The sequence below is a fragment of the Scomber scombrus genome, chromosome 24 (genome assembly GCF_963691925.1).
Source record: "Scomber scombrus chromosome 24, fScoSco1.1, whole genome shotgun sequence".
Lineage (NCBI taxonomy): Eukaryota > Metazoa > Chordata > Actinopteri > Scombriformes > Scombridae > Scomber > Scomber scombrus.
In genome coordinates, this window is record NC_084993.1 from 8,349,171 (window position 1) to 8,373,901 (window position 24,731).

The 24,731-nt window shown below is 39.3% G+C and overlaps 1 protein-coding gene across 1 annotated transcript in view; it reads right to left on the minus strand.

Moving 5' to 3' along the window:
* Positions 1-2,720: 2,720 nt before the first annotated feature.
* The window catches only part of LOC133976259 (fibroblast growth factor 14-like), a 55,875-nt gene continuing 33,864 nt past the window's right edge, over positions 2,721-24,731 (minus strand). The window contains exons 3-6 of the mRNA XM_062414418.1: positions 20,149-20,259; positions 16,901-17,004; positions 3,161-3,359; positions 2,721-2,869 (exon numbers count right to left, since the gene is read on the minus strand). Of these exons, the coding sequence (XP_062270402.1) occupies positions 2,721-2,869; positions 3,161-3,359; positions 16,901-17,004; positions 20,149-20,259 (563 nt within the window). The remainder of the gene's footprint in view (positions 2,870-3,160; positions 3,360-16,900; positions 17,005-20,148; positions 20,260-24,731) is intronic.

The following is a 24,731-nucleotide window of genomic DNA, read 5'->3' on the forward strand; positions in this document are numbered from 1 at the left end:
TTAATTTCATTTCAAGGCATTTGATTTTCTGCCTTGTAGTTCTCCACATTTCAACAAAGACCCATATTTCAGAATTCTGATTTGATGACAGCTTTATGTAACACTGCAATCACTGTGCTATTTGTTTTCATAATTTTCTGCAGAAAACACATTCGTAATACTTTCTCAGTAACCTAACCTGATTTTATAGGCCATTGTGCAGGCCAATTTAAAGCCACTATGTGAAGAATCATTACGATTATGCCTGATTGAATAATTAGGATGGTGTAAGCTTTTGTTTTTCAGAAAAATGAGACAATCTGGGAGAAAATTGTTGCTGTGGATGTGTTGCTTTTAGCCCATTCATCTGTGTAGAGGACCCAGTGGTAAGCCAGCCAAAGACCCAACATGCATAAAACGATTTAAAAGAGAAAACAAGGTCGGAATAAACCCGAGGATAATTAGGCCCTATCCAAAATGGAGTCGACCCGAGCAGAACCTCACAGACTAAGAACACCAACACTGGCAGCATAATGCGATCAGCAGCCATCCAGCTCAGTTCAAAAATTTAACGATACATGTAATTTTATCCTGCATTTCACAGTTCACACACTCCATCTTGTGTCAAAAAGAAAAAAAACACATTTTTCTCCTGCGATGAATATGCATGCGATCAGAGCTAAAAGTCAATCCACTCTGTTCCAGTTGCGGATTGACACCCAGACCTAAGACCATTGATGGAAAGTAATCACAAATATATTCAACTCAACTGCTGTATTTCAGTTCAATTTTGAGGCACTTGCACTTTACTTGAGTAGCCATTTGATGCTACTTTATTCCTTTGTTCCACCCCATTTCAGATGGTAATATTGCACTTTATTCTCCACTACATTTATCTGACAGCTAGTGTTTACTTTACAGATTAAATAAAACATGATGGAGTTAAACTTGTTACATTACACTTAACAGATGACTTATCTTAAATAACTGCTTGAGGCCCAAAGAGGTAAAAGTATCTGATATTTCACAGAAATGTAAAAGTTGAGGAAAATGTAAAAGAAAAAGAAATACTAATTTGTGTAGCAGCACTTTTTTGTTTTATTAGCTCCAACTTAATCAATAAAGGTAAATAGTCCTTGCATACTCATACATCAGGAGTAATCTAATCTTAATTTTAACAATAACATATTACATTATTAACATTTTGTTACTTTTATTGAATTTTGTTAATTCTCGTCTACTTTTACTCAATCAGGATTTTGAATGAAGGATTTTTATTCATTTTTATTTATGTAAAGGATCAGAATACTTCTCCCACCACTGCCTGAGACCTGCGTAAATACAGGACCGTACTCATTTGGATTAGACTGGGTCCTATTTCAGAAACATCTAAATTCTACACATAGTGGCTTTTACATCATTTACCCTGTTAACTTTCACCCCCGTTCCTACCTTTTATTTCAAGTACTTGGGAAAGCAGCAGAAATCAAAAGTACTAGTAGTACTCTTCATGATTAAGAGTGCTGTCAGACCCTTCTTGAGGTTTGACGCTTTCTCTGTTAAACCTCAGTCTACAATATCTGCTCTGCTACTCCATGTAAACACTGACTGCTACCATGCTGCTCGGACACCAGCATGCCCCCCCACCTCCTATATACTTCATGTTGCTACAAACTAGGAATGTGTGGAAATCACTTCGGTTTCAGCGCTCAGCTGCACACCGAATTGTGCGACTCGATGCCAAAACTCATAATTTGACATGTCGTCTGATCTCCTCTCCTGAGCTACACTTGTGTCAGCAGTGTGGAAATCATAACTGCCATTGTGGAACAGGAAAAAAAAAAAACCTCTTCAGACAAAGAGGTAGAAACTAAAATCTGCTTTGTGCCTGTACAACAATGTAGCTCGATAATCACTAGCGCTTTGTGTGTGCAGAGTAATAAACCACCTAACTAATTGATAATAAAGGAATACAGAAAAGACAAACATGCTTTAAGCTATGTGGCGTTTCAACAATGTCTCTGTCAAATAAGATCTTGCAGAATTTAATAATAGCTATATAGTATGTGATCAAAATGAAAGGGACAGAGTTTGCATTGTATGTTATACACAGGGCTCTTAATTGATCGATGAGCAAGCATCCTCTGAATCATCAGTGTTTATTCTCTTTGCCAGCTATTTGCTGATTTTTTTAATCTGTTCTTTACTTACTCAAAGATCGAATCCGAGCAGTCGTTTCTAGAGGTGGTGTGCATGTGTGTGTGTGTGTGTGTGTGTCTGAAGCCACCATCAAGCAAGCATACCTGGCAACAGAAAATAGTGCTATCAGGAGAGGAAAAACGGGCCTCATTCTCACAGATTGTCACAGAAAAATACCGGTGAAGACGACATTTGTTTTCCCTTTTTTTGTTTATATTTTTAAGAAGTCATATATGAGGGCATGCCACTGTCCCAGTTCCAAAATATCTGGCTGGCATTGGCTTGTCTTCTTCCCGTCTTCCCCCCCCCGCCACCAGCCGCAGTGCTCCGTCCTCTGGCCCTGCCCCACAACACCGGATCCGTCCAATAGGTAGAGAGAGGTGAGGCGGGACGCGGCCCCACTGCTGACCAGTCAGAACTTGAGCCGTTTGTTTTGTTACCTTTGTTGCAGTTTTTTTTTTACTCTGAGAGTGCAGCAGTGGGGCAAGTCTCTGGCTTTTCCTGGCTTCTGGTTGGCCAGGTGAGGGTAAAGGGGGGCGGGGTTATGTTTCGTCTTTGTCGGGTTTGTTGACTGGCTTGCCGCCATTCATGACCACTGGTTCGCTGGTTGTGCTTTTGGAAGGCGGGCCCCCGGCGAGTTTAGGCACCGCCTCCCCTACGTCATGCAACGAAGGCTCTCGGTACATCGCAACTAGAGGCGTGGAAGGCAGACAAAGGGAAGGATGAAGAGGAGAAAATGGAGGTAAGAGCAGAAGAGAGAAGAAGGAATGAGAAATATGTAAGCAAAGAGAGAACGATGGTGGCGTGAGTAGAAAAAGAGGGATGACATCCAGGTTAATGGAAGAAAAAGGGGAAGGATGAAGGAAAGAGAAGATGGGAAACGGGAGGAAAATTGTTCATTAGAGACTGTAATCAAAAACAAATCTGAACTAAAATCTAATCAAGAAAAACAAAATGGAACCTTTGTGTATGGTTGTGTTACCTTCTATAGGTTTAGGCAGGAAGTGTGCAGCTGGTTTAGTCTTTTTGACCCTGTTGCCCTTCATGGCCTGTCCTTCTTTATTGAGGCCCAGAAACCAGGCTCGACCCGACTCCTTCTGTCTGTAGAGCATCGAGCTGTAGATCACATAGTAGTTCTCAAACACCGACTCCTTAAACTTACACTCCGCTGTAAACAGTTCCTGAGGACACAGACACACATGAAGAGATATTAGTCATATTATTTAACAGATGTTTATTCTCAAACCAGCATTTATATGTTTAGTTTTGGTACTGTTGTATAAACTACAGTATTTAGATCATCGTGACTGAGACTGATGAAAGAGTCTAGATTAGGACATTGTGGGTTACTGTTCAGTGGAAGATAACTCTGTAAAAATGTCATTTAAGAAAAGCTTTATTGAACAATTAAAAAAAAAAATTACAGAGCAGTAAACTGAAGAAATGCATGAATTATTTGTTGCATTTTTAAAGTCTAATTGCGAATATTAAATTGTTGATTGTCATGCTAATGTTGATTTTGTGTGCCTTTCTTGTCTCTATGTAGTGCCGGCTCTGTTTCTATCTGCATATTTTCACTTCTTTCATCGTTGATTGTATTTCCACTGCTTTCATAATGTTACTATTTGCCTGCGCAGGAACTAGAGATGACAAAGTAATAAAAAATTAATAACTAAATGCGGGTTTTATATTACATCTTTTTGTATGTAGTTACAAATTCAAATTAACAATAATATCTAAACATTTGCTATTCAAATGTATTGTTATTATCATTTCAAATAGTTGTAAAATATCTTTACTCATACGCATACATATTGTTTGTTTATATAAAAAAGATTATCAGCTGATATATTGAGCAATGTATCAATATTATAGACACCCAATACACCCCTTAAGCAAAATCCTCTCACAATAAACTTGAATGATTTTTGTGGTCAGATATCTGAAATAGAAACAAAATATATTGACTTGCCTTAGGGAGAAGTAACAGTACCCTGAATGAATTGTATATTGTTCAAACTCATGTCTTTCTCCTCTGATTGTCTTTTGTACGCGCATAAAAAAACAATTTAACAGATAAAAATAAAACAGATTGATTCTAGTGAACACAAAGTCCAAAGGATCTCACCCTCCCACCCACATCGGCTCTGCTGTTACGTGTCAAAACTCTTTTCCATGGGTGCCGGCACCTCCAGCGGAGCATATTTCAGCACAGAAGCAAGGTGTTATTCTTCCTGGGAGAGATGGTGTCTCTCCCTAGTGTTCGCTTGCACTACTGAGTCACGGCAAGTATAAAACACAGCCAGAGATAAAACCTGCTTCTCTCGAGGAGGTCAGAGAGGCAGTCTGAGAAGACAGCCTCCAGAGATTTTCATTATGCATTAGAAAAAACATTCTTATGCAACATTTACATCTTAAAGCTGAGATCATGATATATAATTTCTTGTAGGAAGCCTGCACTGTTTTCTTATATTATTCGAGCACAGTTTGGGATAGAAAGCTTTCCCATCAAAGGCTACAACTGGTGATTATTTACATTGTCAACTAATCTGTTGATTTTTTTTTTTATGTGTAATTTAGACAACTCTCACAGCAAGTGCAATTCATTGATATGCACCCCTTAATGTTTGGATAAGATTCAACTGAGTTTTAATAATCCTTGTGGGGAAATGAGATTCTTTTTCAGCCAATATACAAAACAAAAGTAATAATTACAACGCTGTCGCTGATCACTGGTTTTCAAACTTTTTTGATGGGGTTTTAACTACAATACCAGTTATAACTGAGATACACAATCATTTAAAGCTGTGTCAATTGATTTTACGGAAGCAAAACAAGCTGATAACAAGACATCCAAGTATTATTCCCCATAAAAGTTGTTATGTCAAATGTGATAGAAAAGTTGCCTATCTACACCGTCATTCAAACAAATTTCAATCCAAACGTTGGTCCTTTTTTAGTTCAGTTTAGTTTAGTTTTTTAGTCTCCAACAGTCTCTGATTATGAGAGATTTATTGCTGATATCATTTGCGTGCTGCGGCTGGAACTGAAAAGTGGAGTTTGTTGGCCGGAAAACCAAGACAAGGAACTAAAAAAGGTTTGTGTTAGCGGGAATGTAAAGTTGATACTGTGAAAAGCACCATTCACATCACACACATTTAACATTAAACTTTAATTATTACTATACTGTGATCAAAGGTTTCACTATTATCTCCTCTTGGATGACATGAATCTTCATTTTTTTGGGCAACATTTTTTTTATGAAACCCCCATTTCATGAATGAACTTTCACAATCATTTAGCTTACAAAAACCCGCAAAAATGAAAAGACTGTGTTAATAAACTACTGCTCATATGGCTGAGGAGGCCTCTGCCAACCCAAATAATCCCCCCGAGGTCCCCAGACCCTAGACTGGGAAGTGTTTGTCTAGACCTTCTCTTATTGGCTGTTGTGGGCCTCTTGCCAGAGCCACAGACACATTGTCATTCAGCTCAGGTCTGTCGGTCCGAGTCTCATAGCAACATGAGGAAGATAGGCGACACTGTAGCCGTGGCAACCAACCAGCGCTGAGAGGGTGGGGTCAGTTGGTGGGTGGGTGGGTGTGTGTGTGTGGGGATGGGGGGGGGTTCAAGAGCGACAGAGAGAAACACACAAACACTTGCATTGGTAATTTAACAAATAATGTGCTATATCTCATGCTCTACCGCATCCACTCATGCTAACGTGGGAAGACACTTAATAAACGTAAGGTTGGGTGTCACCAATACGCAGCTGCGAGGGATCAGGCACACACACACACACACACACACACACACACACACACACACACACACACACACACACACACACACACACACACACTTGTGGCTCTAGGGGATGAATGGAGGGAGGTGCAGGAGGGCTTGTTGGGGATATGAAATGTGACTAAATGATTGGTTGGCTGCAAAACAAGACAGGTGATAATGAATGAATGCTCTATTTATTGCCAATGTCAGTGACACGTACACAAACACAGCACCATAAATCAAACGTTCTCCTTTGTAGTAATGGTTTTAATATGTATTAACTGTGCGGTTGTTCTTGTTAGAGCTTAGTTTTTTTTTTTAGATTAAATTAACTTAATATATATTTAGTTTTGACCCGGGACTCGGATTCATTATTCATGCGTAAAGGAGAATGATCTTTGCTGGTGTGCAAAGAGCATTGCCAGACACTTATTAATGTTGGTCAGAGAGGTCATACATCACTTAATGCGTCTTTTATAAATAAAAGATGCTCGGTGTCGCGACCTCTCTCAGCCTCATCCGAAGCAGCAGCGTTTATTCAGAGGGAAAAGTGAGCTGTAAGAATTTTTCCGTCACATGAAAACCTCACAGCTGTACAGGTGAGTCATTTTAACAACACTGCCTGCATTTCCAAATAGCTGTGTTCACAAGCTGCCCACAGAAAGAAGACGGGGAGAAAGAATGAATGGAGGGTAGGGTGGAGGTGGTGGTCGGATATGGGGGGGTTGGAAATTGGGACATGAAGGAGAGGAGAGAGAATAAATCACCCAGTGAGGAGGACGAAGCCTCCTGATTGGAAAAACAGCAGGGGATTCTCTCTCTTATCTTCTTATTTCTCTCATCACTCTTCCTTATTTTTTCTTTCGCTCTGTCAATTCTCTGTGCTCAGCAGAGATTTAGTGGAAATGAACACAGTCCACACATGCATGCACATTGTTATCTTTTTTTTGGATTGCACACACATGCATACACACATACACTAGGCTGAATAGCAGCTACTTTTCCACACAGCCATAATCAGATAAAGAAGATCCTATTAACATGTTAAACATCCTGCTCCAAAATATACTAAAATCAATACAGGCAGCACTTTGCCCCCCTTGTCTGTTAAAGACCTAAAAAATAAGGAAGCCAAACAGAGTGGGGAGAAGCAATCTCAAGTCCTGGCACACCTACAACAAGACCTGGCAACCAGTAGCTGCCCATTTCTACCACTACTTGACTGCTGAGAGCCTGCCAATGAAAGCACATTTGCAGTAAAATAGTATAATATTTTCTTTGGATTTTGTCCTGTAATTTACTAACGCCTTGAATCCGCAGGCAATCAGAACATATTTGTGGATGAGGCATCAAAATACACTCTGAAGGAAGGCAAAGAGAGATTTCAGGTCTGTGACACCTTTGACCACCAGCTGCTGAATAACAGCGATGCCACACACGTTCTCCCTTCGAGATGAGACTCTCCAGGCAAAATGTGCTGATTGATTGACTGCCCGAAGCTCGATTCATACTTAACAGGTCACGGTGTACCATGAAACCGATGTGCTACACCTCACCGACCTACAGAGCTGTGGTGGATTCAGAAATACCACAAGGAAACCACAAGAGCTATGACTGGTCTGCTTGTGCTTTCTCCTGCAAGACTTTTTCAACTCTGACCACACCCAACTTTACTGATGGGTGGAAGACAGCAAAAACAAGATTGAACTAATAAGCTGAAAGTTGAAGAAAGGACACATCTATCAAAGCCACCTCCACTGCTTAATGTGATTGTGGTACTCTCACTACTCACTATTACAGAGAATGGAAAAATGTAAACACCATTCATTTGGCTAACAGCGTCCTACTTAGTGGCGATACAACGCAAACCTTCCTATAGTCAATCTACAGTATATTACTAATTCAATTAAAGGATGTAAACACAATAACTGGGGGATGTATAATCTAAGAACAACATGACCTGACCACACAGCTGGTGTTGGTGTTGGTATCAACAGGTGAAATCTGACATTGAACTATGAATCAATTCCTGTACGCCACAGGCACCTACAGCTAGACCACCATATATGTGCCCCGTATATGCAGACTTTCAAGCTATCAAAGGTAAGATTGTACCCAATCTGTTCTTTCTTAGGTCAGCCCCACAATATCCCAAACGTCCTGGGATATGTTCATTTGTTAAAGCCATTTGCTGGTGTTTGAACTGTTTTTCTCTCATTTCTTCTTACTGAAAGCCCTTAATATAATCTTTGCATCTATCACAGTTTGGCTTTATGTTCCTCCACCTGAGTGGCAAGTAGGACAGATAAGAAGTCCCAGATTATATTCAAGGACCATTTGAGAAACTGGAATAAACTATGACTGATTATTCATGTTTTTATCAATAGAAATATATGCTGAGGTTTATTTTGCTGTGTGTGATCACCATGCACTTATTTCAGTTGTGTTCTTGTGAGTTCGCTGACCGTTTGTGCTTGGTTATATCCTCTGTTCCTGTGCTTCACACCTGCCCTGCATCAGTCTCATTAGCCAGGCTACCTGTGTCTTCCCAGCCAATCAGCTACAAGCCCGTCATAGTTCCTTGCCACCTGTTCCTTGTTATTTCAAAAGTTCAGTTTGTATAAGTCCTGGTTTTCAGCTGTTCAGCTCAGTTTCGGTCTGTCCTTAGTTTTGCTTTGCCTGTATGTAACCTCCATTAAAGAGTATTCTTCAGTTCCTGCGGTCTCCTGCGTTTGAGTCCCCATGCTCTACACTCTACTCCACATAACAAACAGAGCTTCTAATTTACTGTTTTTCAAAGATGGCTATATAAAACTGAAATGATAAATCATGCAGGTCATTTTATTGCATATTGTTGGCAAATAGGTCCAAAGAAATTGCAGTACAGAGATGCAGAGGATATGCTTAAAAACAGTGAAGCTGTATTCACCGTAGAGCATGGAAATGTTTATTTTTCAGCTGTATGTTGGAGCCACAAGTCAAATTCATAATCCAAATTTAATGGATCCTTATCAAATGTGTTTTTTTAAATGAGAAAAACAGCAAGTATATCATAATCAGATTTTTGTAGCTCTCAAATTTAATACTGATATAGCCTTCAATAATTCAATTCAATCTTTTTGATCATACTGTCATAATACCAACAAGTTAATTCATGATAATCCTAAATGATCGCTTAGCCTTTGTTTAGTATTTCATTTTGAGTTAAAACTGCATTAAAGTCTTTTTAATTATTGAAACTGACAACTTTGTAGTTGTAGTCTTCATAAATATGGAGAAGCATTGTTCAGATTTGTTCTCCCTCATCTAAAAGTGCAATTGCTCTACTTGTAACATTACTTAATGCGACTAAGCAAAAGGAAGTTGTTTTTCATCCCTCTGTGTATGTATATGTGTGTGTGTGTGTTTGTGTGCATTGCTCAGTGAGTGGGTGTGTTTGTTTCCAACACCAGTTATTATCACAGCACTAATTACCCAGGGGAATTGTGGGTAAACAAATCATTCTAAAGAAAAGAAGCCCACAGAGAAGAAGAGAGAGGAGGAGTGGAAAGAAAAGTGTCTGAATGTGAGAACAAAAGAGTAAAGTGCGTGGTTTGAGAAGGGACTTGAAAGGATGTCCTCCAACCCGAGGCCGACTGAATCAAAGCACGAATATAAATGCGATGACAACGTCAGGAAAACCACAACCTGCCACAGCCGCTCCAGACCTGCACACCTGATCCAATTATGCTGTTATGAAAATGTGTGGCTCTTAATTGGATCAGGTGTGTTAGAGCTGGAGCAACAACTCACAGGACGGGTACTCCTTAAGGGCCGGTTTGGAAACACAGAACAAGTGGATCATATAAGAGCCCCTGTAAAATATTAGAAATATATCTAGACACTTAGCAACACATATGAGTTCTGTGTCGTGACAAGATCACAAGCTGTTTTTGATGTGTTTTGTTAGGTCAGAGTCGTCCACCACCATTTCATATCAAAACGCTTCACAAGAGGCTGCATTGACGGGGTCCTGTTGTGTCACTGACCATTGAAGCGATGAAACACAATCCAAAAGGCTCAATTGAGTAATACATCCTAGAGTTTGAAGAGTTATCAGATGCCTCGACTCACAGGTCAGTCTCTAAAACATTCGCTCATAGAGACTGAGGACAATCTCCCAAGCCACTTTTTTCCACTTATAATGAGATCAGTAAATTCATCTGCAAACAGTAAACTAGTCTAAATGTTTATATTAAAGGTGAATATGTCCTTGTGAGTTTTGTATCAGTTTACATCAATCGATTATGTCAACCAATCACTATAATAATCCATCTCAGTGAGGGGCAGAGCTTTAGTGTTTGAACCGCTAAACAAAAACTGCCCACTGTGATTCATGAAGGAAGGCTGGGAAAAAGGCTGCACGTATGTACGTCAGTAATGGCTGTCAAACATCATTAGCTGACAATAATTTTGTCCCTAATGTTCAAACCTGCTGTTTGAGTGTGATGTCTGCCCTGTGGTACTTCAATGCTCTGGCTCATAAAGTGGGGTTTTTGAAGGGGCTCCACGGCTCAACAGTAACTAATTAATTCTCTAGTCACCAGAAATGACCAGAGAATGTGTGTGTGCGTGTGTGTGTATGTGTGTGTGTGCCTGTGTGTATGTGTGTGTGCGCGCATCATGACTCACATGGCTAACATTTATTCTCTCCACCACTCCTCTTCCCTCTCATCTCTCTGGATGTAGACATCACAGCACTCCCTGTCTGAGAGCTGTACCGACTGCGTTATGAATGGAAGTAAACGCCTACATACACAGACATGTGTCAGACAAACACACACACACACACACACACACACACACACACACACACACACACACACACACACACACACACACACACATACAGTGCGCACACCCCTATGTTTGCCCAAGATATCCTGTTGTAAGAAAACATTTTTTTTCAGGTAAAGAGGATACACAATGCAGAAAAAGATGTAGTTTCATAATGATAAAATGAATAAAATAGAGCTGAAACGGCACGCAGGTGGTTGAGTGGTTAGAGCGCATGCCACGTACGCAGTGGACCCCGGTTCGAATCCCGGCCGGCGGACCTTTACTGCATGTCACACCCCCCCCTCTCTCTCCCATGTTTCCTGTCTGGCAACTATCAAATAAAGGTGTCTATGCCTGAAAAAAAATCTTAAAAAAAAAAAAAAAAAAAAAAATAGAGCTGAAACAATTTTTTAACTGACTGAAATGTATTATTAGATATTAAGTAATATCTATTTTGATAATTGATTGATTGTTTCAGTTATTTTTCACTGTTCTCTACTGTCACGTGTAGGTGTCAATTATTAGATATTAAATTCATGTCATTTTTTTATTGGGATTTAAATAGGCTCCAGATTCACACTGTTAAATTTATGAAACATGAATAAATGTCATAAAATGAGAACACATTTTTGATTTCCTGTAGGGGTACAAATCATTTTAACAGGGGACCAGATTTGACCACAGGCTATATTTTCTGAGCCTTACTTTAATGTTTCTATGACCTGACGACACCTGGACTAAAAGGGAAGCAGAGAGAGAGAGAGAGAGAGAGAGAGAGAGAGAGAGAGAGAGAGAGAGAGAGAGAGAGAGAGAGAGAGAGAGAGAGAGAGAGAGAGAGAGAGAGAGAGAGAGAGAGAGAGAGAGAGAGGAGATTAAGTATTAGCAAAGAAACAGGAGCAACAACAGGATGAAAAAGATGGATGGAGGATAGACTTGAATTGATGGTGTTTGGGCTCTCAGGACCTCTCCGGCAGACAGACCGGGGCTTTAACAGTCTGAGTCACTGGAGCTGGCATGAAGGGATACATTTCCATTTCTAATCTTGGCTGGTTGACAGTCAGCACAATTCATATTTTAAAAACAATCAGTCAGTATTATCTTATGGTCTTTTACTGTATTAATGCAGTATTGTCTGTCTTCTTTCTCACCTTATTCATATTGCAGTAGTGAGAGAGGAGTAGTAGGAGTTGTGGTGTGTTACAGGAAATGTGCGATTATCTTACTAAAAGAGAAGTCAATTTCTTCTCACACCTTTCAGCAAGCATCCTGACACCTACCCAACCACCCTAACACACACACACACACACACACACACACACACACACACACACACACACACACACACACACACACACATAAAACACCAGCATACATTAGACACTTTTGCACATGCAGGAACACACTCGCCTTATTCACACACAAACACACATACAGTCCCAAACTCATCAGCACTTTTTCCTCCACTTTCCCCAGCATGCTCCATAATTATCACATAGCAGCTCATTGCACACTGAGCCATCTGTTAGTAGCACCCCAGAACACACACACACACACACACACACACACACACACACACACACACACACACACACACACACACACACACACACACACACACACACACACACACAACATGTACATGCACAACCACACACTGCCAGATGCTTGGGATCTGGGATTAATAAGACAGTCCTACCATGTATAACTAAGTTTGCAGCATATCATTAACAATTTGCAATAAGAGGATAAAGAATCTCATTGAGAGCAGAGCAGCATAAATTTAGGATCAAGCTTAAGTAGCTCTGTTGTAAGGGGAATGCACCATACAGAGAAATGTCCTAAATTTTAGTTTTTGAGACAAGAGTGGGGAATATAAATGTATTGCAATAAAAATCACAGATTTATTTTGATGGCAATATCTTACTGTGTGACAAGAGGTAGGAAAAAGCATGCTGAATACTGTGTTTGAGTCCAGCTAAATCTTTTGAGGGGAACTTTTCTGAAACAATTATATGTCATTTCTGCCGCCAGGGGTCTCTCAATCAAAACAATAACAGAAGACCGAGTTTGATGACATTGTGAAGTAATAATCTCCCTGTTAGGATTACCTAAATGTTCATCAATCATAAGTGTTCTTTGCCAGGACCTGAATTATCCATAGAAAAACAAACTGACCTGGTGATTAAAATTGGTAAAAACACTGAATAAATCAGTTTCATGTTAGAAATCAGTGTTTCTCTGACGCTGTTCAGCTGGCACAGAATGTCTAGATGGGCTGTGAGCCAAGCTGCTGCTGCTAAAGTTTTCTCAGCTTGTTTCTCTGATAACTTAAGATCCAGACGTATAATGACTAAAATCCTTCATCTGGTTAAGAGATATACTTAACAACATCAAGATGATAAACATCTCGTGCTTGTTTGGTAGAAGGGGCATGATGCCATTGACAGGTGGCCAAATGAAATGGACTGTTACCGGATTAAAAATACGTATTTGTCTGGGTTTGAAAAGTATTAGAAACATTTGGAGTAATGTAACAACACAACTGAACAAAATATGTAACAAAGGTCTAATCGTTTTTAGACATTTTAATGTAGGATGGTTACTATATTATAGTTATTGTAGCTTTAATTCTTTATTATCAGTTGATCTGCAGTTTTCTTTCAAGTACTAAATTAATTAGTCAATAAAATGACAGAAAATAGTGAAAAATGTACACAGTTGGCATCTTTAAACTGCTTGAAAGATATTTAAATATATGAAACCAAAAAAAGCTGCAAATTCTCACATTTGAGAAGCCAGTAACAAGAAATCTTAACTTGGAAAAAAAAAAGTGGAGATCAACTGATAATAAAGAAAACAGTCAGTTGCAGCCTTCATATATGCTTAAATCGTTTACAATCTCATAGGCTACTGTGTTGTATTTTGTTAGATTCACATGGTTAATATTCATTAGGACATGAGATATGTTGAGCCCTGATGTCTCAAAATGAGAATTTTATTCAGCAGTATATCTGCCTGTTTTCCAAAGTGGCAACGAGTCCAAATTTATCCTTGGCTTTGAATGCATAACATAGGCTGTGAAGTCATGTGAATCGCTTTGGCATTCAGACATACAACACTGAAAATCAAAGTCCAGTTTATTTTTCCAGTGGTACAACATGTTTCACTCATCATGTTTGTCCATCACAGACCCAGTATGATCTAATATAACATCCTTAATTACACATTTGCCTCGCAAATTACTCAACACCTTTCCATGCACACTGTATTCAGTATTCAGTTCATCATATTCTGATTATAATGATTACGGTGCAATCAGGGCTTAAAATGTTCTTGCTCAATGGTGTGTGTGTGTTTATACCAGGCTCTTTGTTTGCGCTCCCAGGTGTGTGCTACATTTGTTTGGGTCATTAGGATAGGTGAGAACAGTGCCATTTCTTTAATGCTTCAGGTGTTGTCAAATCCAAGCACCGAGGAACTGGACACAAACCAACAAGCCGAAAAAAGAAAAAGAAAAAAAGGAAAATATAGCAACAAGGAGACATGTGTTGACATCTACCAAATATACAGCCTGCACAAATGTAAAAACTGCTGACAAGTGGACCATTTTTTTAAGTTAGAGGGACTAGAATGGGATTTTTATCGACCTCCTGACACCACCACAATAACTAACCTGGCAGGATGAAAGATTATCCAAACGGCGTCCAATAAACAAGCGTCAGCGTGGACGTGAACCGACTAATTATAACAATACATAAAGCTAAACGTCTCCAGACAAGTGTAAACAAACTGTAGCTGTGATAGCACCCTCATAATGTTTAATGAGTGTCTCTTCAAGCACAGTGGCGCCATCCTTACCTCACAGTACACCTGCCAGGACCCTTTGCAGCAGCCAATTAAACATCAAGCAGCACTGACACTATGATAAATTACACCTGCTGTACGCAATTTATATATTTTCATTATCATGTAGCTGCCTGCACATCAGTCACAGAGCTGGAGCATGATCAAACATCCTCACTTTGCCTCGACGCGGCTTTAGAGGGGATTTCTACATTTCTACAGTGTGTGTGTCTGCGTGTGTGTCTGTGTGTGTGTAGGGGGGGACTCCCTGTCTTCAATTATTTACAGGAAGCCCTCATGCATCTGTGGGTTTCAGTGGCAAGCTGAGGAAGCCCAGCAGAGCAGCACAGATCTCCTTTCTTTCTCCTCCCGATAACTCTTTTCTCTCGTCTTTCTATCCTTTTGTCTCCAGTCTTTTTCCTTCTCTCTCTCTCTCTCTCCATCTTTCTTCTCTCTTGTCCACAACCTTTTTTCCCTTTTCTTCTCTATCTTTTCCTCTTTTGTATAAAACCTTCCCTCCTCGACTCATCCTCTTATGTCTACACTCTTACGCGACCTTTCTCTTCCTCTTTTTTCGTCAGCCTAAAACCATTTCCTTTCTTCTCACATTTCCCTTTCATTTACCTCCTTGCATGTCCTCTTTGTCTCTCCTTCCCCCTCACATCTATTTCTATTCCCCACATCCCCTCTCTCTCTCTCTCTCTCTCTATCTCTATCACCTCTTTTTTCCTATCTTCTCCTCACATCACCTCCTTTCCCCTCCTCTCTGCCTCCTGTCATATCCAAAAAAAATAAAAGAAAAAAGAAACAAAGGGGGGTAAAAAGAGGGATGATGTGAGGGAGATGCCAGCGAAGGAGTGCGAGCTCTCTCTGAAGACTCAGCATGGAAATAATTCATATTCTGCTCAAGCAGATCTCCTCGCAATCGACCGCACCTCCTCCACTTCACATCCCCTACACTTGCTCTTACCAACTCCTTCTCCACTCACGTCAGTGATGTGAAAAGGTTTTAACTAATTTTTTCATTTTACAGTTTCTTCATGCTTAGGGAGGGAGTGCATATGGGATGACATTTAAGGACACTCCAACTTACAATTAACAATTAGTAGAACAATTAACAGTCATTTAACGTGCACTTGTCCGAAATCTGACGCATACGTGTAAGTGGAATCTATTAAAAGCAACTTATCTCTGTATTTTTCCATCTTGCTCTCTCACTCTCTTTGTCTAATGAACCTGTACCCAGTTGACAGCCTTGTTTTCATCTCTTACAAAACCTCAAAAATGAGGTCTCTCATATTCTCTTCTGACTAGGCAAAAAAAAAGGGGGAACAAGTGATTCATGCTTTTATTATATTATGCACTGCCTGCTGTAGCTCTGTATTCTTGTCTTGTCTCAAAAACTCAGTTGGGCTTTTCACAGGAACTAAAAAAGAAACCTCATATAATTTTTAGGCTGACAACACTACAGTGGCTTCCTCTTGACAATTAAAGCCTTAGCCTCAGTCTTTCCTATTATTGATGTATTTGAAAAGATTCGACAAATGTAGTTCTACAAGCGGCACAGACTATCACATATTGATAGTAGGATTTTAATTTTTATTCAAAACTGTCCCTTAAATTCTCCTTTTTTTATTTAATGTCCTGTAAGTGCTCCATTTTGCCCTCTTTTGCTCAGCGTGCAATCCTTCAGACAGAGCAGACGGGGCTCCCCAGACAGACCCTGGTCCCTGGACACAGGGAAGGATTTACACTGGCTAACTGAGGGGAGTTGAACTAAAATTACCCTATGCTTCCTTTGATGAGAAAATAGAGAGTGAAATCTGTTTAAAGAATGTAACTGATTCATTCATTCTAGCTTCAGACCTTCAGCTGTATTGACTAATGTAGCAATCTGTAGAGAGCTACATCTGGAAAAGATTCACCTTACTCTTGTGGATAAAGTGAGACCTTATGAATGACCCTGCTTTCATTAAAATACCACAATTTAAAACCAAACTGCCAAGGATAATCTGAATGAGCAAAAGATATTTTTCAATTAATCCCCACACATGTTTTCAGAGAAACATTAAGCCTAAAGCAGGTACCAAAAGAAGTCTGAATAAAGGAGGCATAATAGACTAAATGTGTCTTATTAGTGGACACTGGCCTTTAGGAATTGTTCATTCTTGTGTATCCACGCCTGCATATATCCTGTGTGTGTGTGTGTGTGTGTGTGTGTGTGTGTGTGTGTGTGTGTGTGTGTGTGTGTGTGTGTGTGTGTGCACATGCTCACCGAGGAGTAGAGGTGACCCTCTCCATTCATGGCGATGTAGAGGCCAGTCTTGACTGATTGGATGGCCACGACTCTCAGACCCACAGGAATTAAGTTAAACAGAGCTGAGGACAAAAACAGACAGACGGACTTGATGTGTGTGTTTTCTTTTTGAAGAACAGCACTCTGAGAAATGTGATGTCAGTTGATATGTTGCTCATTTGTGAGTTCGTGAAGTGAAGAAGCATTTTTTTATCTTTAAAAATGTAACTTCTGCTTTACATGTAAATTGTGAACTTACTCAGCCTAAACCCTACACTTTCTATAGCTCTATAATAAAATTAAGTTCATATTATGAGAATGAACAATCAATACCAAACACCAATAAGCAGTTATTTTCTTGAGGTGTTGCTACATGACTATTTTCTAAAATGACCGAGACTATAATCAATATATCTCAGTTATATAAGAGTTGTCAGACTGCCATCGATTTGTATCATCACAGGTGCCAAGTATTACAATATAAATGTGTTATCTAATAATAGAGCATTTCAATTTAATTTTAAAATGAAAAATGATTTAGGGGCCTCGTGGAATAACATCTCATACCACAGATTCACGTAAAAATCAGTCACGTAGATAAAATTAGAAAAAGATATCAAACTTAATGCATTACTAAGACCTTTTATTGGCATCTAACTTCATGTCAATCAACTCTCTCTGTCTTTATATCTGACTAATAATACACAGCTGTAGTAATACATGACATGACAAGTTTAAATGAGCAGTTTCACGCAATGTTTGTTCAGTTAAGAGGATTTCTTTAATCTGACTTCATGGAAAATAATAAGATAGACTTTCTGCATGAAGAACATTGTATATTTAACACATTTTGACTAAGTGGGATTAAGTAACTGTTCCATAACATTTTAATATCAGCCTATTCTTGCATATTCTTCTTTTTTTTTCTTTCAAAGGCTCACGCAGTGTTATTTGAAGAACAGTGTCGGTGATGGCAAATGAACAGACAGCTGATCACACCCTTGTAGCCTCGGGCAGATATTTAAAATGACAATTATAGTGTCACTGGTGTTTTGTTCACTTCCTGCAATCCCTTTAGTATCTCTCTAGATGGGTCTAATTATGAGCTTTTTTTTTCTCTAATTTTTAAATGAAATATTTTGATAAAATGGTGTTTAATTTGATCTCTTAGTACAAAAAGAAGAAAAAAGAAATTAAGCTTATTGATACAGTGTATTATGTAACATCTGCTTTTGGTTGGCAAGCTAAACAAGAGAAATCATGTAATGAATGCTGAAGGGGTTCACAAGCAGATGGCAGTAAGACAACTCTCACACAGTTCTGTATTGATTTGCTTATTTCTATCAAAATGTTTTGTATTATCATATTTAAAAAATAGATCATAGCATGATATCGGCATTATGATCACAATCAGTGGATTGTCAGCTATTCAGTTACACTAAGGGATTACTGTTACAGACTTTTTGTGAAGTAGAAATCAAAAAGTTGGTGTGTGAACAATCCTTTGGAGGGAAGAGACAAACAAACATCTATAATTTCTTTTAAAAGAGATAACTAATAATTAAATGAATAATGAATATTCCAATCACACCCTTAATGTCTAGCCATGAAAACAGATCTCCATTATGCTGGAGAAACTACATGTAGATAAAAATTGTGCAATTGATATATATAAAATGATAACATAACAATGACCTGTAATGAAGGGCTTGATGGTCGATGTTCTATTTATTAACACATAATCCAGGACTGATTACATCTGGGATACCAGAGCCCTCATTAATCAAGGTTGCATAGAAATGGTTGTTAAGCATCTCCAACAACCAACATTTACAATGTTCAGACTGAGCAGAAGAAATGTATTCAATGTGCAAAAGTACACCTGCAAGTAATCACCTTTGATAAATATCACTATTTCTAAACCACCGTTACACTTGTGCACAGCCTTCATTAACATAAAGATTTGCACTAGGCTGATTAGAGATGGTAACAACCTTCTCTATAAATGCTTCAGGAAATGTCACTGGTGTCTCCTCTGGGCTCAATGCGGCTCAGCCAAACAAACTGATAAACAAATGGAAAAAAATCAATCTTGGCAACAAGTGCAAGCTGCAGTGAATTCTGTCTGATCTACACGCCAAGCTGTGGCAGAATTTTCTTTAAATGGTGATGTGAAGACATTTGCCAATATGAAAAGAACACTTTGGACCAGTGAGTTTCCTACTGTAGTGATTACTGATTACCATTTGATTTTCTCTAAAACTAGCACGTCAGAATATTGCAACGGCTACATTAATCAATAAGCCATCTGTCTGCAGCTCCTCCCTGAAGACAGTGTTGGGTGCAGAGGTCCAATAAACTTAGCCTTAAGAACAACATCCACTTGTCGCTTTCAGCTGAACAGTTGGTGTGCTCTCTCAAATGTCCCGAATCCTCCATTAAAACAAACAGAGGCAGTCCAAACACAATATTACTGGCTCATTGCCATCTTTATGATGGCATATACTGCGAATTTGCAGTCAATGTGCATGGAGTGTATATGGTATAGCTATACATAGGAAACATTACTAAGATTCATTGGATTTTATGGTCCCATTTTCTCCTTTTCACAATGAGAAGAGACTTTCTCAACCTTCATCCAATCAGAGGAGGATTGATAGACTGACACATTGCCTCTACATAACTATTTGGCCTTAAGAGAGACTGTCATGGCTTTTCCTTTGCTATGATGAAATTCTGGTTTTGGGCTGCAACTCCCCTCACTGTTGTCTTGAGCACTGACTTTCTCTTTTCTCCTCAGATTGCTGCGCCTCAAAATCATGCATTGTCAGGAAAAGCACAATGCTGCTCTTCTACATACTTGTAGTTAAGCTGTGTTGATAAATGAGGAGCCAAAATCTAATTATCTGGTTACTGTAAGCAGAAAGTCAGCAGGGCTCTGGGCACTAACAATTGGGATTAAGTGTGAGTGTTTTCCGCCCACATGTCCAAAGGTTTACCTTTAAAAATGCACATTTCCCCAAATTAACTGTAATGCGTGTATATGTGTGTGTGTGTGTGTGTGTGTGTGTGTGTGTGTGTGTGTGTGTGTGTGTGTGTGTGCGTGCGTGCGTGTGTGTGTGTGTGTGTGTGTATGTGTGTGTGTGTGTGTGTGTGTGTGTGTGTGTGTGTGTGTGTGTGTGCGTGCGTGCGTGCGTGCGTGCGTGCGTGTGTGTGTGTCTACTAACAGGAGTTGGTGCTGTCGTCTTTGGTCCCATCCATACTTCCATCCTGGCCCATCTGGAGATAGAAGCCCTGCCTGCAGAACAACCTGGTCACTATGCCCTTCAGCTGTGGTTCTACACAACACAAACACAGACAAGGACACAGAGAGAACAATTGAGTCGCTATACATCATATAGCCGTTAACCATGAACAAGTAAATGAAAATAAAACAAGGCCAAACTTAAAATAAGTTTTGTCAGCTTTGACAGAATGATTTGTGAATGATTTACGTTTGAATTCATCATCACAAATCGATTTCTGCACAACTCCTGGGAGGCACATTTGAGATACAGTACAATTTGGCATTAAAGGACACACGTGATGTGACCACGTGTGACCCGCTGCGTCCTGAGGGATTTCCTGTGGAGAGACTAGTCAAGCACATCCAATCCATTACAGGATTCTTGGACTAATCCTTCCTTCGTGATCATTGTTCCACTTGAATAATTTTGATAAATTATTTCTGAACTTTTGATGGTAAAGAGCAGCCTTATGGCGGCTTTCTATCTGTCCATACTGTTTAACATTTCTCTATTGAGCGATATAATGGTTTTCAGATATGATTTTCTGTATCAGATGTCAGATAATTGCTTGTGTCTTTTTGGATATGATGGTCTCTCCCCATCTCAGTTCTTCAATGTTTCAATGCTCAGGTGTGACCAAAATCTATTTAATTACTGCTACAAATAAATAGATTTAGCTAAATCTACAGCAGTTGAAATCCAGATGTTTCCATCATTACATTTCATTATTGTTCCAATGCAGATGTTTAAAAAAAAATCTTAGTCACTGAGTACTTTGTTCTCGTTCATTTCATATTGCTTCAATTAAACCGCATTCGTTTGTGCCTCTCACTGCATGGTTCCTGCATCTCACCATCAAATACAAAATTACTGAGATAAAACACAATGAATAAAACAGCTGCTGGGAAAGAGAGAGAAAGAGAAAGACAGACTGAGTAAGAAAGGAGATGAGAAGGAGCTGAAAGACAAAGAGTGACACTAGATAAAGACGGAGAATGAGAGACTAATAGAAAGATAGAATGAAAGAGACCTGACGAGACTTGTGTTAGCTGTAGGTGATAATAGTAGTGCTTCTTCAGCAGGTACAGACAGGCGTTTGTTTCCGTTATATCATCATCACTTTCTTTCTGCTGTAGATAGCACGATTTTTCCATACGCTCACATTAGCTGGTCGGTGAAACAGATTATTTAATATGGCTCCTTTCACACTCAAATTCATGTGACCACACCCATTCTCCCTCTGTGAAACACCACATCACCGCTGACTTCGCCTTGGTCGGTGCAGCTACACTAAAGCAGGACGGGAATCCCCTTTGAACATGTGTGTGTGAGAGAGACAGAGAGTAAATGTGTGAAAGTATACCCTAATGCACAGAGACAGAAAAAAAGCCCAGGCTGACCCAGTTTATGAAGTGTGTGTGTGTATATATATATCAAAGAGAGGCAGGGGTGTTTTCCATCTTTGTGAAGGATCCATCTTGTGCAGCAGGGGAGAAGGAGGGAAGAGGAGCCGTGAAGCTTGCAACCAGCACTCATATTGACAAAATTCCCAAAACACTACTTAGCATGTTGTGCAGAGCAGTCAATGATAAATCCTTAGATTATAAATACAGACATTACATTTGCTGACACCACTAGGAGGTTTGTCGTCAGTGTGCAGGCGAAAGATAACCCATCACTCCACTATCAAACACCAATGCTTGTATCCATCAAAATGATTGGCAGTGTTAATCACACATTTACGGATTTGACTTCCTGCATGGCTACTTGAAACCACATATAGGTCTTGAAAAGTGAGGTTTCCTTTCTTAAATAACTGCCGTTTTCAAGTTTCCTTTTTGTTATGAATACGACAATAGCCATATTTTCATGTATTAAGTAAATGTCCATCCAGCTGACAGTTGTGGTATTTCTTGTTGTTATGTGGTTCCAAATAACAGTCTACCTGCCCAGCATCAGAGCAGAGGAGAAATCACAACCCACTGCAGACAGGCTGAAATCAGACACATATCAATCTCAGCGTCCTTTTCTGTGTCACACACAGTTTGAACAAGCTGCTGGAAAATGTTTTTTATTGTCTCTTATCTTTTTTTCAATAATGTGTCATTTCTTCTATATTTTATCTGTGGCATTTTAATTAAGAAATGATTATGTATGATGTTTAAACATATCTTAAATAGACCTGGATGCATTGCAGAGAGTGTACCTGGCAGCCTTGCTTTCTGTTACAGCAGGTGCATTTCAGTGGCGGCATGTAACGACAGAATACCTTTCCTGGCTGGTGTTATGAGTCAGCCGGTGGGAATATTCAAGGCTTCAGAGTTTATTTTTAAGTAAAGCTTTCTTTGTAGAAAAACATTTAGATTTGCCAAAAAACATTTATATATCTGAAAGCAAGATATAGAAAAAATACCTTAAATTGTCACATTGCATTAGTATTAAAAACTCCACTACCCAGTAACCTTTTTTCCAGAGGTTAAGATTTGAATGTCAAGGTCACTGTCTCCAGTCTTGTACTATGACTGCACATTTGAAATCAAACTTTGGATTGTGCACTTTGTATTATGAGTCAGGACAAGATTTACTCAAATTCAATCAGCTCTGAGAATTTTTGAACAAGTCATACTGTAATCATTTAGGACAAACATCACCGTACATGTGCTATAATTTAACTTGATATAGATTTTTAATCATAGCCCTATTATAAATGCAATTACAGTTTCAAATGGGGTTATTGTTGGTGTTTGCATAGATCCCTGCTGTAATGGATGAAAAATCAATACTTCTCCACAGGGAACTGTACTGCTGCATCCACTCACTATCTATTGTATCTGTCTATTCATCCGTCCGACACCCAGTTATCCATTTAATCATACTCCGACCAGACGTGAGCAGTCGTTGCCACAGTGACATTCCCATAGTCTTCAAGGTGAAATTCCCACTCTTCCCAGTCACTCCATGTCCTGTCTGTTACTAGGGAAATTCCCATTCTCGCGTTGTCATGACAACAGTCTCGTGATTCCAGACTGTTCCAGTGGCAGGGTATTCCCCCATCCACACAGACACACACACATACAGCACACACACACAGTTATATTTTCACCATAATGTGATCTGATTCAATCAGTCAGCCCGTCAAACTGCCACGCTGATTTGAGGTGTCATATTGTCAGTTAATTTGCTCCAGTCTGGGTCTGAATACACTGTTTAACATGGTATAAAATATCAGTATGGGTGTCTTATACATGCGATGCATCAAAGACCTTCTGTATTTCTTTCTCTCCCTCTCGTTTACACAAACACACATACACACACACACAGACACAAATACACACACTGAGGAGACTCAACATCACACAAGTGAAGAATTTACAAGAAGCAACTGAATGCGACCATTTCAGCCTCATTTGAATGAGAGTGATGAGTGATTAGAGGAACATTTAGGGTGCAGAAAAGAGCAGACTTCTCGTTAAAATACAAATAGTGGTAAAACAATTAGATCTGGCTGAGCTCCGGTAAATGTCCTTCATCCCTAATACAGCAGCAATGACGCAGTTTGTTTGATTATGTATCTACAATAATAATTAAAAAGAGTCTTTCCCTTCAGTTTTCACTAATGAGACAGTATGTTCAGATTTTGCACACGTCTGCACCGAGTCATCAATGTCTTTAAAGAAGACTGTAAATGCTGCGTCGTCTTAACGCTTCTTCAGAGGCTTTTTCAGCCTTGACAAGAAAACATTTCAGAGGGAAACACTGACGTCATCTATCGATTTTCCATACCTGCTTATGTCAGGGGGAACACACTGTACGGAGAGCCGGTCCAGAGGTGGCAGAGCTGCCCCACGCTGAGTAACGTTAAGATTTGTACTTCTTAGATAAGATATTTATAGTTCATATGCTAATTTTCCCAGCGCTGAATCCTCATTTTGGCATATCCATAATCTGATCCTCACAGTCACTACGCAGAGTTCATGACCAAGAGTGAGGGCGGGACACGACACCAACACATCGGCAAATCAAGAGCTTTGTGGTTCAGCTCCCTCCCTGGCATTTTTAACCTTGCTTTAACACCCAGAGATACCCTAATTCCTCCATTCTCACCACTAGCACGGACATGTGGTTGTGGTTTGGGGGCTTTGTGAATCTATGTGGGCTTAAAAAATGTTTTTATCTTGTTAGCAATATCTATGTTTATGGTGTCAGATACAAGGCCAACAAATAAAAAAGAGGAACATCAAGGCCATGGTGAGATAGAACACAACATGCATTTCATACTTATTTTCCCATCATATAATGATTTATTGAATACACTTTTTTGTACAATTTCCTTCATTTTTGATCAGTTCTTAGGTGCTTACTAGATATTAGTATATATTTTAATTTTGTGGCATTTTAGGAAGGTGACTTTTTTGGTGTTTGTTTGCAAAGTAATGTAAGATGTTGTGTACTTCTCTGATGTATGTTTCACTACTGCAACTGTATTTTTTGTGTCTAATAAAACCATACAGGCTGGGAATCTC